Source organism: Schistocerca nitens, chromosome 8 (assembly GCF_023898315.1).
Source record: "Schistocerca nitens isolate TAMUIC-IGC-003100 chromosome 8, iqSchNite1.1, whole genome shotgun sequence".
Lineage (NCBI taxonomy): Eukaryota > Metazoa > Arthropoda > Insecta > Orthoptera > Acrididae > Schistocerca > Schistocerca nitens.
The window spans coordinates 385,113,160-385,130,056 of record NC_064621.1 but is presented as its reverse complement, the minus strand read 5'-3'; the positions used below and the strand labels follow the sequence as shown (position 1 = coordinate 385,130,056).

The 16,897-nt window shown below is 39.8% G+C and overlaps 1 protein-coding gene across 1 annotated transcript in view; it reads left to right on the top strand.

The window, feature by feature from the left end:
* The first annotated feature begins 526 nt into the window (after positions 1 to 526).
* Positions 527 to 16,897, top strand: part of LOC126199166 (mitotic spindle assembly checkpoint protein MAD1) — a 102,243-nt gene continuing 85,872 nt past the window's right edge. Inside the window, exons 1-2 of the mRNA XM_049935926.1 lie at positions 527 to 1,048; positions 9,109 to 9,281. Coding sequence (XP_049791883.1) covers positions 595 to 1,048; positions 9,109 to 9,281 — 627 coding nt within the window. The 5' untranslated portion in view covers positions 527 to 594. The remainder of the gene's footprint in view (positions 1,049 to 9,108; positions 9,282 to 16,897) is intronic.

The window sequence follows — 16,897 nt, the reverse complement described above, 5'->3', positions numbered from 1 at the left end:
GTTCTAAAATAATAAAGGCTTTGTAATACCGTGTCTCGATACTTTTCGGCTTATACGGTATCTCATAATAATATGACATTTACAGGTATACAATAGATGTACATATATAGGAAAAGTAACTGGTCCTCTTGTGCATATACTTCGTTTTACATCTGTAGCAACGACTATACTGCACCAGCTGTTACTAAAACTCAAACTGCAGAAACGTATATGAAACAAGGCGAATAAGTGCAATATTCAAGTTTCGCTATTACCGCAAATTGTAGACAAGCAGCTTGGCCCCAAAACCACGAAACTAGCTCTGTTTGATATTGAGAATATGCGGAGCAGAATATTCTCACCATGGAGGTAGAATATTTTTACCTCCATGACTCTCACCACGGCCGCCTGTATTAATACTCCATTGATATACACACTCTATGAGTGAAGTCAAGGAGGTTATTCCTCTAGGATCGAGTAAACATCGTTCAGCTGTGTGGTCCGTGGAGCATCTGTGATAAAGGGTAGTAGATCTTTGCATGTGTAAGCGTTTGTTTTGATGCTCATGGCGGGTGAAAATTGAATGAGAGAGAAACGAGTTAACTTGATAGTGACATGGAGAACGAAAGTGCAGAGTTTGATTCCACTGCTGTTATCAGCATGCTGGATGAACTTCGAACATTGTCTTATGGCAGGAGGTATTCGACATCCATTCTTCTATCGCCTGGCGAGACATCGGAAACTGGTCAGATGACTATGGATTTGACAACTGAATCTGAGCACGCTTTTAGTGACCCATCATCGGCATCCGACGTACAGAACACTCAGCGTGACCCTTCTGCAAGTGGTGTGTCTACCAGAAAAACATCAGTTCGTAAATCAGAACCGCTGTCTGTCACTAGAATGCTGAATGATTTCAGGCCTCTCTCAACAACCCAAAAAAAATATCCCCAGAAGTTAAATTTGAAGGACATGTCCCTTGCGAAAAGGAAGTTAATACCATGTGAAGAACTTTCACCATCACCAGGGAAGAAATACAGGGATGAAACGTCTCCGACTGTACCCAAAGGTCTGTCTGTGTAGCCTTAAACCATGTAGAGTTTAATGCAGTTTTAAATTTGTTTGTTTATGTAATTAATTTTTTCCAAGATGTTATTTCTGTGTTAATAATATGTGTTGTCAAACAAGTGCTTTACATGTTTTGATCGAATTTGTTTACGTCCTGCTATTTAGAATAACATTCTCGTAGTTTGCTTCACATGTGGCATCGTTTGGGAGTATTTGTGTAATACATTACGTTCCATTAGAGCTGGCCCACGGAGAGCGCTATTTTTGATGCAGAAAACAATGAAAGATCTCCAGTTAGTGTAGTACAGTGCTGTGAAATGATTTAACATTACGAGGGCCTATTTTAGTTCAGTGCCAAGTCTGACTACAAAAAAACCTAAAACATTAAATTTAGGAGTTTCTCTCAAGATACTCTTCAGTGCACAGGAGTAGTTGCTCAACAGGATGTTCTTTAATTCAGCCTTCAATTCCACCGGGTTATATACATGACATTTAATGTACCGTACTGTCAGGTTGTTGAATTTATGTGTACGTCTCTCTCTCTCTCTCTCTCTCTCTCTCTCTCTCTCTCTCTCTCCATGGCTGGCTTGCGTACTGCAGGTTGACAGTACAAATCCCCATCCAAAATGGGTTTCTCTTTGGTCTGTACATCGGAGTGTGTAATGAATGTGCTTTCAGTGTTAAGTGATATTTTTTTCTGATGACCCTGCTTTTGGATTTGGGCTTGAATGTAGTTACTATATGACACTGCATAGTGGAGACACTGGATACTTTGAAACATTTACATTACCATGGCTCTAATTAGGCAACATAAAAGCTGTTACGTCCAAGGGCAGGAACCACAATACAAGTTTCATCATTGCCAAGGTTCATATATTTTCGAGACCAATGGGTTCCAAAATGGCAGTAAGTCAGTAGCACATCAAACATCCATCAGTGTTTATCAGACACACTGGTCAGGGTCTGACGAAATGCCTGAAAGGAATCGACTATGTTGCCAAATACAACAGAGGAGATGATGTGATATGTGTGACAAATGTGTACTTTTACTTGGATGACACAGCCCAGCAATGGTTCGAGAACAGTAAAGAGAAGCCAGATAGTGGAAGAACAATTGAAGAGCAGGGTGCAATGTAATTGGAAAATTCATGGTCTTGCATACAGAATGTTTTGTCTCTAAACTTCATTGTGGATCCAAATGTGACAAAATCTCACATGTGACGAAAGAAGCCTCAGAAGGAAGATGTGCACCAAGCCCTTCTGGTGAATGATGTTAAGACAACAAAGGAATTCATTAAAGAGAAAGAAAGTGTTGTTGTTAGGTAGTTCCCATGGAAGAGGTGTTGGCCAACTTTTGCAGGATGAACTAGGATCAGAATACCAGGTCACCAATTTTTTTAAACCTAGTGCTGGTCTGGAGCAGGTGGCAGAGGATTCAGGATCACTTTGCAAAGATTTCACCAAGGAAGACATCGTGGCTATAGTGGATGGGTCAGGTAATAGTATTGACAGAGATCCTGGTTATAGTATAGAGTGTGACCTGGCAAAGATTGCATCAGCATCGAAGCATACTAGTGTTGAGTTTGTATCTGTTCTTTAGCGCCATGACCGACCTCATTTGAACTCTTCTGTCAAGAGAGTTAATTTGGAGTTGGAACGGCTGCTTATGTTTATTTATTTATTTATTCTTTGCCCATGGACTCCAGCTGAAAATCCAGCTGAGAGTATTGGGTGTGTCATACAATAGCCTATTAACATCAAACTTGATTTCAATATATATATATAAATGAAACAAATGATTAAACAGAAATAGTCCATAATCATACAAAGGTTTTACATGTTTCACATTATACGTACACACAAATCAAAAAAAATACAGAAATGATAATTTTTACAGGTACATTTCAGTAATGATATATTTTAAACACCATCTTAGTATTCACTCAAACTGTATATACATTTCTCTGTGAGATATAGTTTCAGATGATTTTTAAAACATTTTAGATCTGTTTCTTTTTTAATGATTTTGGGGAGTTTATTAAAAAACCTTTTGCCTGCTTCTTCTGGGGCAGTCATAGACAGTTTTAGATTTCTGTTTATCATGTAGTAATTTTCATTTCCTCTTGTACCGTGTTTGTGTACATCTTTATTTAGGAGGTGTTTATCACTTGACCTTACCACCATTATGCTTTGGTATATATACAGTGAATATACTGTCATAATATTATAGTGTACAAAAGCTTGCCTACAGGTCTGTCTTGGTGGTATTTTTGCAATACATCTCACTGCCCTTTTCTGAATTGTGAATATTCTTTTTAGATAGCCAGCTTGTGCATTTCCCCATATATGAACTGAATAAGACAAATGTGGGAAGACAAGTCCATAATACATTGATCTGAGGACTTTATCATCCACAGTCTTAGCTGTTTTATGCATGATGAAGATCTGTTTGTTTATCTTTTTACACAGTGCATCTATGTGCTCCTCCCATGCCAAATGTTTGTCTATTATAGTTCCTAGAAAATTTGTGCTGGTTACTTCTTTAATAGTCTTTCCATTTATATTAACATTTATATTATAATTTTCACTATGCTTGGTCTGAAATACTACATTCATTGTTTTAGACTGATTCATAAACAGGTTGTTTTGTGTTAAATATTTATTTGCATTTTCAATAGTCAGGAGTGCTTCCTTCTCAAGCTCCTCCTTTGTGTCAGCTGTGCAAATGATTGTTGTGTCATCAGCATACATTATAAGTTTCTGACTTATATAGCTAGGGAAGTCATTTACGTAGAGTATAAATAGTATTGGCAAGTGGAATAAATGACGATTATTCCACTTGGGACCTGTGGAAGGAACATTAGCTTATTTGTTTCAGTTGTAAATATTTGTCATGTATTATTGTTTTTCTGATATGTTCTGCATCCTGGAGGACCTCCTCGCTACAGATCAATTGGAATGAAAGTAAATCTAATCTAATCAAATGATGAAGAAGTGTGGCTAACTCCTGAATGTGGTCATTATGACAGTTATGGAAGACCAACACAACCTCGCCTCTCTCACACATTATTTATAAGACAAGAGACACAGCAACTTATGGCAGCCAGAATCATCAGATCAGGTACACTAGAGCAGCCATGAATTTTGGCCCCCTATCTCAGGAGGCGCAGAAGAATAGATGTTTAAAAGATGGAGGACAACATACCAGTATGTCTCCACTATGGATGCATTGGGCACTTTCTACACTACTGTATAGAAAGAATACCAGTGTTTGAGAACTACTATGCTGCAAGACTTCAGCCACCACTACAGTCCTGTTCATACTGGCCAGCTGCAGACGATTATAGTCGACCTGTGGGGCGAAGCTCATCGCCATACCCTGGATGAGTTCATTTCAGACCAGAGCTCTTCTCTGTAGCTGTGTAAAGGTACTTCCTGCTTGACTTACTAGCACAATCAGAAAAAGAAGCGAAGCAACTGTCTTTAGAGGAGAAACCACAACAGACGAAAATTCTCCATTAATGACAGTTACCAACATGTCAGAAATTTTCATTGATAGCCAACTTGTCCAGGTGGTAGTCAACTCGGCAGCTTCTTTTACTGCGAATTCAAAAGCTTATCATGGCTCGTTAAAGCTAAAAGTGATTGTGCTGAAGGTCATAAAAGGGATATGTGTCCACCTGACATGAACATGTTTTGCAAGAATAACTATCCGTGACAGAACATGGCCCTTCAGATTTGTTGTTTTAGGAGAATATGGCCATAATGTTATTCCGAATAGGACTTATTGCAGGTATCACAAGCAGTCATAGACTGTGGAAGATAAAGATTGCTCAGGGCAGTTGTTTGTCACCATCACCAATAAGACCCAGGCTTCAGTCTATATGCTCAGTTAAACTGAATTTTTTATTGATTTGCAGAAACTTCACAAAATAAATCTACATACCAGCAATAATCATAAGCATTGTAGGTGGTCAGGGAGAACATTGGATCACTAACTGTTACGAGCGGCCACAAATTACCCCAACAGATATTTTCATAAGAACAGTCAAACCTGTCCAGCAGAGGAAGTTCAGTCCTGCCAATGAAGAAGCTCCACTGCCACTACAGACAAAACATTGGAGGCAGTTACTATCAAACTGCCTATGTGATCTGGCCTGACCATTGAACAATGTCGACGGTGTTAGCTGTTCTGTGCCAATTTTTGGCTGCTTTCAGATCAGGAATAGAGAAAAAGACAGGCCAAGCGGTCCATAGCCAAACACTGTATCGACACTGGGGATCATCCGCCAACTAACCAGTGCTCGTGTATGGTGTCATCAGTTTAGCAGCACATAATCCAGGGGGAAGTGGGAAAGATACTGCAAGATGGTCATTGAACCTTCAGAGAGGTCTTGATCCTCCCTGTGGTCTTTGTGAAGAAGAAGAATGGCACATGGCATTTCTGTGACAATTACTGATGACAGGACAGAATCATGAAGAAAGATGTCTATCCATTGCTTCACACTCATGACAATGCAGACTGCTTAAAAGGAACCAGGTATTTCTCAGCTATGGATGTGGAAACAGGCTGCAGGAAAATCATGGTTGGGGAGGCTGACTAGGAAAAGACTGTCTTTATATCTCATTATGACCTCTGCGAGTTCAAATGTCTGCTTATGGACATGTGGTGGTCTACCTACTTCTGTAACAGGGCAAAGTGTAACCTTCCTGCTTGTTCTTGTACCACTCCTGGGCTCTACAGAATTATCTTTTACTTTATTTGATCCCACTTTGTTGATAGCACATATGACAGCTACACAAAGTAGGTACTGTACTATCTTATTCAAGCAGTAATTCTTAAAATTATATTAGTCACAGAGCAATTTCCCGAGCAATGATAATAGTACAGTTGGTTTAACTGGTACTAATTTTCGTAAAGAAATATGCGTAATTTAATCTGCTTCAAGTACACAAGAATATGAAATTTGCAGTGAGGCAATAGGTATTTCTGGTACAGTAGATGTGGCTCATTTCAAAGCCCTCATATCCTTCTTCTCTGTAAGTATTTTGCTTTTTCCCCCTAAAACTTCCTATTTGAAAAATTATTGATTATCAACAGCCTTGTGTTCTACAATGTTCATATCTTAACTTGTGCTTATTTCTAAAATTTGGTCCTGTAGTTTTCTAGCCATGATTTTTCTCACTTCTTCTAGAATAACTTGTTTTTGTGTTGTAATATTTTGATTTTTAATCTTACACATGTTTATAAATAAGTGTGCTGGGCAGTGATCAAGTCAGTCAACAGTATTCATCAGTAATGTCAACATCTCTCCATGTCATCATCAGTAAGTCCATGAAATTTATACTTCTTTGGGAGTCAGTCTTAAGTTCACAGTACCATGTACTTAATCTGTGGGTATCAAACATTACGTTAACATCTTGTGTTTGTGAATCAATGTGTGGTTGAAGTATACATCTATATGTTTCATCTAATCTGCCACTAATCAAGTGCGGTACTTTATTAGCATGTGTAGTTTGCTGATCTGGTTTAAATATTGAGACTATTGATTGTTAAAAAGCTGATCATAAAGTACGAGGGAGGTGAAAACTAAGTGCTGCAGTGTAGCATGTGCTCTTTAACGAATGTCAGTCAAACCGATTAATAGTAGAACAGTGATTCGAGACAGCAAATTATGAGACAACCAAAGGTGAATTAGTAGATCCAAGTAAATTACACTTTGATACCTTAAATGGACGATGTGTCTTTGGTATCTGTATGACAGTGTCCATTTTTTGAAGAACATCCAAGCCACCAGAAAAACCATGCTGTACTGCATTCAGATTGCAGGCCTCTGTTCTTGTGGTACCTCATGATTGGTGATGGAGTCTGCCCCAGTCCAGAGAAAATAAGCAGTCACAGACTTTTGAACTCCTTGGCACATTCATGATGTGACAAGTTTCCTTGGGATGTACATGTACTACCGACGATTTGAAACTTAGGCTTTCTGTACCAAGGCAAGTCTTTTCCAGCTCTAGCATTGTACGATGTGTGTGTCTAGGCAGAACGTCGCACCGACACTAGTGGTTTTGGAATGTGGACAGTTCTAGTAAAAGTTCAGGAAGGTGCTGAAAAGGTGACAGCTTATGCTTCCCGGGTACTCTGCAGCTGCTTCCAGGGTATTCTTCAAATTCGTTATGAACTACTCTGCAACCAAGAAAGACAGTATTGCAGTTGTTTGGGCCATGTGTAAGTTCTGACAATATTTATTTGGCAAACCATTCGTGATTGTGATGGATCATCATTCTACTGTTACGGGACTAGCCTGAAGGATCTGCCAGGTCTACTGGCGAGATGGGCACTGAGGGTTTGAGAGCGCAATGTCATAGTGGTATATAAAACAGGATGCAAACACAAGAAGGAATCTGTTGATGGGACACTGCAATGTGGATGAGATTTCAGTCATCGCTGCCTTAAATGACATTGCTGCTGAACGGGGCAAGGTCGAACAGTGTTGAAATCCATATAAGCCTTGAAAGAGGAGGAACTTACCAAAGGAGAATTCCAGTTAATTAACAGAACATTGTATAAGAGTAATGGTGTTTCAGTATGGTGGAAATGGTTGGTCGTCATCTCAGCTCCTTCATGGCCAGTTGTTCTGAAATATTTCCTCAGTGCTCCAACATGTGGTCACCTGGGATTTATAAAGACTCAAGACTGAAACAGAAGTAGGTATAACTGAACAGGTCTCTACTGATCTGTTAGACACTATGTGAGCCCCTTCAAAGAATGCCAGCAATAGACAAACATGCCACTGTTACCAACAAGGCACCTGATACCAATAATTCCACATGTAGCAGTGCCATTCCACTGAATTGGTGTCAACCTCTTGGGGATGGTCTCGAAGTCAATGAACAGGAATCAATGGACAATAGTCTGCACTGACTAACTCACACTGCTGTGCTGTCACCAAAGCTGTGCCCACAGCCATAGCTCCAGACATTGCAAGGTTTCATCTAGAAGACATCATTTTGAAGTATAGACACTCTGTGTGATGATCTCTGATTGTGAAAAAGTTTTATATTTGAGATGAATATCAGAGTTAATTTCATGTTGTGACATTATGCACAAAATGCCAAATGCCCACCAACCACAGACGAATTGTCTCACAGAAAGCTTTTATAAAATGATGTCTGTTAAGAAACTTGTTTTCAGTGCTAAGTGTTGTACTTAATTGATGAATCTGCAGTCATATTTTTGATTTGTTCTTGATTGTGTTTATAACATGACAATATATTTATGAATCCAGATTTGTTTTTACTATAGTGGTTGTATGCTTTGTATGAAAGTAATTTTCATTTCTCTTATGGAGAACATGCATACGCCTTACTCATAATATGTCAACATTTGATTTTACTACCTTTCAGCAGAAAAATGCACTGTGTAGCAAAATTACAAGTCTTATTTATTGTTGAATTTATGCACTTGTTTTGCTAGTGTCATTATTATTGCAACTAGTACTGAATAAATAAATAAATAAATAAATAAATAAATTTTCCTCAGTACCAAGGTTATTATTACAGTAGTAACTTTGGCACCTGTGTAAAATACAACAAAAGGCACTGTGCTATATTTCTCTGTCAAATAAAAGAACAGAAATGTACTTTAAAATCAGGAGACAGTGTTTCTAGCCCTCTTTACCTTCAGGAGAAATGTCAGTATTGCCAATAGAAACACATTAAAAAGCATACACTATCCTAGCTTTTGGAACTGATAGTTCTTTCCTCAAGAAGGAGACAGGGATAGATTGGGGAACTTTAAAAGGTCACTCAGACCTCACTATAAGAGAAACCCATTTGTTGTGATGATGAGTCAGTGACTGTGGACCAGTACATAAGAAATAGAGTACTCCAATGTTTTTTATGCCGTGTTTCATCCTCATGACTCTTAACATGAGCAAACCAAGCCAAGTGGAATTACTGTGTCAAATAAAACTATATTAATTTTGAAATGAGTGTCAGCATAATCATTTTCTTAACATTTCTAGCCAATTTGTTTTTAAATTGAAATATTGTGCGCAGAGTCTCCATGGGAAAGCAGACGCATCAGAGCAGATTTAGCAGTAGCGAAAGCTCAAATTACTGATTTAGAAACAACTATTAAAAGACTGCATGTTTTACGAAAGGAAATGGAAACAACATTTGAAAGTGAGAAACAGTTGTTGCAAACACAACAAGCAACTGATAGATGCAAGGTAACTGATTAATTTTCATTTTATTTTATTTTGGAGATTGTAGATTTGCTACTAGGTTTACTTACTAGTGTTGATAATGTTATTGGAAGTGTATTGCGGTTATTTTTCTTGGGGTAGTTTTGTTATCTGTATTACTGTATGCTGTAATCAGCTTTTGTTTTTTAATTATCTGACACAGCCGACATAGAAAGAGAGAGCTATCTGTAAACTTCAGTGTTGTTTGCCTAGATCTCGGTGCAGAAAACGGTGACTACTAGTCTCAGGGGTCACCTTCATATTAGGATACAAACACATTGTGTCTAAGTCTTCAAGGATAGCTCTTACCTGTTCTCTTGATGTGGGCACCGCATGTTTGTATGTTAATCTGAAGATGGCCATTAACGTTGTTGAAACTAGTAATCACTGTTTTCTACATTGCAATCTTGGCAAGTAAAGGTTGTAATACAAAATCTACAGTGTTCAACTTTTGTGTTCTTGTCTGTGAGAGAGACGGAATATATTTATAGTAATCTGGCATTAACCTTGAAGCCATATCGACAGATAATTGACTGTAACTGTGTCAAAAATGTGAAAAGCTTTTCTAAATACTGCTACCAGTCACAGAATTTGTTGACTGCTTAAATCATTTAATTAGCAGCATGTTTTGAGGTTAGATCTCATCATCGGGGTACAGCGGCAATACAAAAAGCATTTAACACAAGTGCACATAGATATTAAAGTTTTTTTGTAGAGTCTTGGCATGTGCTGTGGTCACCCTGCAGGGAAAGAGTTGGATAACCTGATAAGAGGTGATGTATCTGTTTGTTGCTTTGCTGTTCACAAGAAAAATTTTCAATAATCGCTCAATGTGTTCTTGTAATGTGTCTGTCTTCTTATGGTGTGATCAGGTGCCTCTATTTCTTTGGCTCTTTTGAACTTCTTAGCCATTGTTCACAGATTTCTAAAGACAGTTTGAAACACAATATCAAAACCAATTCAACAATGCAGAAAAACAAGATGGCACTCAAAACAAAGCTCGTTTTGATTTAACTATCAGTATGTCAATCTTGGTGTTGCCAGTCAATTGCAGTGCCTTCTACATGTCTTGCTGTCACATTACTGATGTTGTTTGTCGAAATATATAACAAAATGAGTGACTGTGATGATTTTATGTTAAAAATGACGGACAAATTTATTTTTAAGATTTACAAAAAGGTTGCTGGGACCTGTATTCATATAAAATCTTAATTTTATGTATTTTCTATTTTAGGAGTATTGTATTGAAGTTGATGATGAAATCTGAATTCCTAAACTCTTTCACTTCATGTAGGTTCTCATTTTTCCACTTTAGGCCATGTATAAAAATTTCTAATACAAATTTCAAACCTTCTTTTCAGTGAAAAATAGTTACCAAGCAATTTAAGGCGTCAAAAAATTTCAGATCCCAGTCAGTGCAAAGTTTATTTCCCTAGAAATTTAAACATATACAGTGGCATACCCATCAAAAAATCCAGGGATGTAAAATAAATATAACTTATTAAAATATCAGACTGTGTCCACAGGTGGAATAGTTGGACTAATAGAATTACTAGATGTTGTCAAACTCCCACAACTATTTCACATTTAATGAAATAATGTAGGCCTAGCAATGGGTTCTCAACTCAGTGAGATCATTGCGGTCATTTTTGCTAATCATTTCAAAAGTAAGCTTCTGAACAACAAGGATATCTTCTTGATATATAATGGAATTGAAGAGAAAATATAAGCCTTTTAAAGTAGATTCAATAACTTACACAAAACATCGACTTTATCATAGAACACCTGAAACACAACAAAACAGATATTTTGTATGTGACAGTAACCAGACACTGAACATTAGGGTGCACAAACACAGCCACACACCCCAACTCACATATACAAACTGCATTCAGATCCTTTGTAAACAGATCAGAGAAATTCCCACTTAATGTTTCTGACCATGAGACATAAATAAACACAATTGAGTACATGGTACATAAAAAAAAGTTCGGCATACTTTAGAAAACAGCTGGAAAATGGACATCTTGGAGGAAATGGAAATTTTCATGCATGGCCAAAAGTGGAAAAATGGGATCTTAAATCAAATGATGGAGTTTAAGAATTCACATTTCTTCATCAACTTCAATTCAGTACTCTTAAAATAGAAAATAAATAAAAATTAAGATAAAGTATGAATATAGTTTGGTGGCAGGAGGAACAGGACTTCTCGTCAGGTGAATACGGGATTATAAATAAAAAATCAGATAGGGGTGATTCAGAAGTAGATTTAATAATGGATAAAAAATAGGAATGTGGATAAACTGCTATCAACAGCATAGTGAACACATTATTGTAGCCAAGATAGACATGAAGCCTACACCCACCATGGTAGTACAACTTTATATGCAGACTAGCTCTGCAGTTGATGAAGGGGTTGAAGAAATGTGTGGTAATATACAAGAAATTATTTGAAAACTTTAATAGTCAATTCAGTAGTCAGAAAAGGAAGAGAAGAAAAAATGGTACATGAATATAGACTGGGGGAAAGGAATGAAAGAGGAAACCGCCTGATAGAATTTTGCACAGAGCATAATTTAATCATAATTAACACTTTGTTTAAGAATTGTGGAAGAAGGTTGTATACATGGAAGAGACCAGAAGACACTGAAAGGTTTCAGATTGATTATATAATGGTAAGACAGAGATTTCAAAGCCAGATTTTTAATTGTAAGACATTTCTAGGGGCAGACATGGACTCTGACCACAATTTATTGGTTGTAAACTATAGATTAATACCGAAGAAACTGCAAAAAGGTAGGAATTTGAGGAGATGGGACCTGGATAAACTGAAAGAACCAGAGGTTGTACATAGCTTCACAGGGAGCTTTAGGGAATGATTGACAAGAACAGGGGAAAGGCATGCAAACCATAGAGAAATTCTTTCAAACATACATTAGTAGATGACACAGGGTCGTTGTGCCAAGCTATTCTTCCCTCTGGAGTACCAAAATTTTAAAGGTATAATAAATGGGTTTTCTTGACTATGGTTCTACTAGTTAAAAACATAATACTGTGTTACTGTGCTTGTATTATCACAAATGAAATGTTATGCCTCAGTGTTAAGTGCATGTAGAACAAAAAAATTCTGCCTTCTATTTTGTTGAAAACTGACATTTTTGAGAATATGGTTGAGTACAAGATACCGATTCTTGCAAAAAAGAAAACAGCAACCAGCCACTGTTAATAATGCTGTTTATTTACGAAGATAGCACCACTACCGGTTTCAAGCTGACATATTTCTCTTCAGACAGCTGTTTACATTTGTTAAATTCAGTGGTGGAAAAAACAATCAACAAGTAATGTAAACAGCTACAAATGTGATATAATCTTGAACAACCATCTGGAGATAAAAGTGTCAGGCCAAATCAGTACTGAGTCGGTTTGTGTAAATAAATAGCATTATTGATAGTGGATAGTTGTTGTTTTCTTCTTTGCAACAATCAGCTTGTAAACACTTTCTTATTGGCACTTAGGACCAGTCAGTTTCCTGATCCTCCCCCCAGGGGGTTCACCACTCTTTAGCAGGTTCATTCGTGGTTACCACAGGGTCCCAGCCTTTGCAGCATGCTGCATGTCTGTCCTCTTCATATTCTTTTTCCCTCCCTTAGGGAACATGTCTGGGATGTTTTTGGGAAAGTGTTCTGCATTCTCAGTAGCTAATATCAGAACAGTCTCTCCATTGTTTTTTGTTCTTTTTTTCTCTTGTCATTCCCTTTCTCCTGTCCTTCCTCCACTTCGGTGTTTGAGGTTCCTCTTTTTCTTCATCCTCCCTGTGCACTCCTGAAGGCCGGCCCATGTGTCTGACACATAGCAGGTGACAAGGTAATGTGTAATTCTCAGCCTCGGGTCGATAGGTAGGGTTTGCATGTGTTTAGGAGGTGTGAACAATCACCTGAGGTGGGTGCGCCTCCCTCTGAGAGGGGGCCCCCAGTTGGAAGGAGCACACTATCGGAAATGGTGGCAATTATGGGGGTGTTTCTCACAGTGAGCCAATCATCATCTTCACAGTCAACATCTACTAAACGTAAACGGAATGAGGCTAACGATACAAAGACCCTCCCAGCTGCACCATTGTGATTTCATGTACTGAAGATGGTCAGTTCTTTGCTACGGTAAATCTGTTTATTACCCAGAAAGGTGTTGGTGCAGTTGCCGGCCTTTGAACTCCTGCTCTCATTTACACAATGACACTTTGCTTTTGGAGATTATTTCTGATTCTCTGTCACAACCACCACTTGCAGCTTCACTCCTCTATACCTATCTTGTTTGTGTTTAAGCCTATCAAACTCTGAATCCTTCACATGTTACTTACACTAGGCTGCTTGATAGTCTGACTGAGACAGAAATCCAAATGTACCTCTCTCATCAGGGTGTTATTGCAGTCCATCAGGTGATAAAAAAGGTAGATGGATCAGTAGTGTCCACACACACTCTTTTTCTCACTTTTGATAGAGGGATGTTCCCGTCAGATATCAAAGCTGGTTAAAAAGCTACCACAGTCTGACCGTACATTCCAAACACATTGTGCTGCCACCAGTGTCATTGTTACAAACACACTTGAATGCCCTGTCAACACCTGGCCAAATATGCAACCTGTGACCTCAAATTCAGCACCGCAGCTGTAAGACTGCCCAAATTCAGCACCACAGCTGTAAGACTGCCCAGTATCATGGTAGCATCCCTGTCTCCTCCTCCAGCTATGCGACCAGCCACCAAACTTTCACCTTATGGGGTGAAGTCATCTGCTACACAACTGGCAGGCTGGAAAGGGCAGAAGGAGTATTCCCTCAAAGACTTCTTATGTCCCTCTAGCCAAACAAATCTGAGTCTTCCTCTGCCAACCATAAAGGCTCCAAGAAATCAAACAAAGGCAAACGGTCTTCTCCTTCATTGATTGGAGGTCCTCTTCAGTGGTGTCACCAAATGATACACTTGCCAGGCCGACCTCCGTGTCACCAGTGCACACTGCCTACCATTTTGTGCCCTGGACTCCGCAGACTGACAGAAGGAGAATGCTGAGGCCTCTGTAGATCCCATGGAGCAGAATTCTCAGCCTCTGCACCCTGTAGCAGTGAGTCTTGGAAGGCTGGCACTCAACAGCCATGGAGGTGACACCCCTTCATTTTTTTGCTCCTCCCCTTTCCTCGTCATGGCTCTCCTCCAATGCAATGTTTGTGGCCTTCGATCCAACAAAGACGACTTATGGCTGCCCTTGGAATCACAGCATCCGCTTTGTCTCTGCCTCCAGGAAACAAACTTGCATCCTAGTGACAACTTTGTGCTCTCGGATTTCTTCCTGGTCTGCTTTGACCTACCCCTCCCCCCCCCCCCCCCCCTGAGAACAGCGTTCCATCTAATGGGGGAGTCATGCTGCTCATCCAGGATGACATTTATAGTCAAACAGTCTCCCTGGCCACCTGGCTTGAAGATGTTGCAGTCTGAATTTTCCTTCCTCACTTCACCTTTTCCCTTTGTACTGTTTACACCCCTGTGTCATTCAGTGTTACAAGGGCGGACTTCCTCCAGCTTTTTGGGCAACTCTGTCACTCCTTTCTGCTGCTCAGTGACTTTAATGTGCACCATCCCCTTTGGGGCTCTCCTAGAACTTGTCAGAGAGGTGCTCTCTTGGCTGACCTTCTCAATCAACATAACCTCATCTGCCTTAACATGGGAGTACCCATGTTTCTTTTAGACTCCATGCACATCTATTCCCATTTGGACCTCTTCTTCTGCACTGCCCAGCTTGCCCATCGTCTCGAGTGGTTCGTTCTTTTGGACTCGTACTCGAGCGACCATTTCCGGTGCGCTATCCAGTTCTTGACTCGTACTCCGCCTGTGTGCACACCTAAAAAGCAGCTTTTTAGAGCCAACTGGAAGCTTTACTCCTCCCTGGTGACCTTTGATGAACAACATTTTCCCAGTTTTGATGACCAACCAGAATATCTAACAAACATTATCTTTCCCACCGCAAAATTTCCATTCCTTGCACTTCCCCTTTACCACTCCCTGTCCCAATCCCTTGGTGGACTGAGGTGCAATTTGCGCTTGGAGACATTCTCTCCACATTTTTAACTGTCATACTACCAATGGCTAACTGCGTTTGTTATAAACAGTCGTGTGTACAGTGTTGTCACATTCTTTCAGATAGCAAAAAAGCTAGCTGGATTTCCTTTACTAGTTCTTTGAACCATTCCACTCCCTCTTCCATCATGTGGGCCAACCACCAATGGTTCTCTGTAGCTGAGATCCATTCTCCAATTTCCGGCCTGACGATAGCAGCTGATGTCATAGTGGACCTTACTGCTATCTCTAACACCTTGGGCTGCTATTTTGTGGAGATATCGAGCTCCACCCACTATCAACCTGCTTCCCTCCATCAGAAACGAGTGGAGGAGGCTCGGGCGATACCCTTCTCTTCTCAGAATCATTGGTGCTACAATGCCGCCTTTAGTAAGAGGGACTTAGATCATGCTCTCACTTCAGCCCAACCCTCCGCCCCTGGACTGGACAATGTTCACATTCAGATCTTGCAGAACCTTTCTCTTGCAGGCAAACACTTTCTCCTTCGTACATACAATCACATCTGGGCAGAGGACATATTTCCCAAGCACTGGCATGAAGGCACTGTCATAGCCATACCTGAGTCCGGCAAGGACAAACACCTTCCTTCTATTTATCACCCCATTTCTCTCAACAGCTATGTTTGCAAGGTGGTGGAACATATGATTCATGCCTGGCTAGTGTGGTGGCTCGAGTCTCACAATTTACTAACCACTGCAAAGTGTGGATTTCGAGCACACCGTTATGCAGTTGACCATCTTGTCGTTTTGTCAACCCATGTCACGAATGGTTGTCTGCAGAAATACCAGGCTGTGGCCGTGTTTTCCGATTTGGAGAAAGCCTGCGATACCTGTGAAGGACTGGTATCCTCCGTAGTCTCTACACTTGGGGCTTCCATGGTCGTATGCCCCTTTTCTTTCAGGAATTTTCAAAAGACCGTGTTTTCAAGGTATTTGTGGGTTCTGCATTGGTGGACACCTTTATTCAGGAAAACGGTGTGTCTCAAGTTTCCCTCCTGAGCGTCAGCCTCCTTGTTATCACCATTAACCTTATTATGGCCTGTCTCCCACTGGGCATCTCTGGCTCCCTTTTTGTTGACAATTTTGTGATCTGTTGCAGTTCTCCATGGACTTGTCTTCTTGAGCATCATCTTCAGCAACGTCTCGATTGGCTTTACTCATGGAGCATTGACAATAGCTTTCATTTTTCCACTGACAAAACAGTTTGTATGAATTTCTGGCAGCACAATTAGTTTCTTCCACTGTCTTTACTTCTTGGGCCTGGAACTATGAAATTCCTAGGGCTCATGCTCGATAGGAAAGTTTCTCGGTCCTCCCATGTGTCTTACCTGGCTGCCTGTTGTACGCAGCCCTCAATGTCATACGTGTCCTCAGCGGTACTTCCTGGGGAACAGATTGGCCCACCCTCCTCTGTTTATACTGGTTCTTTGTCCATTTGAAACTAGACTATGGATGTTCCATGTATGCATCTGCACATTC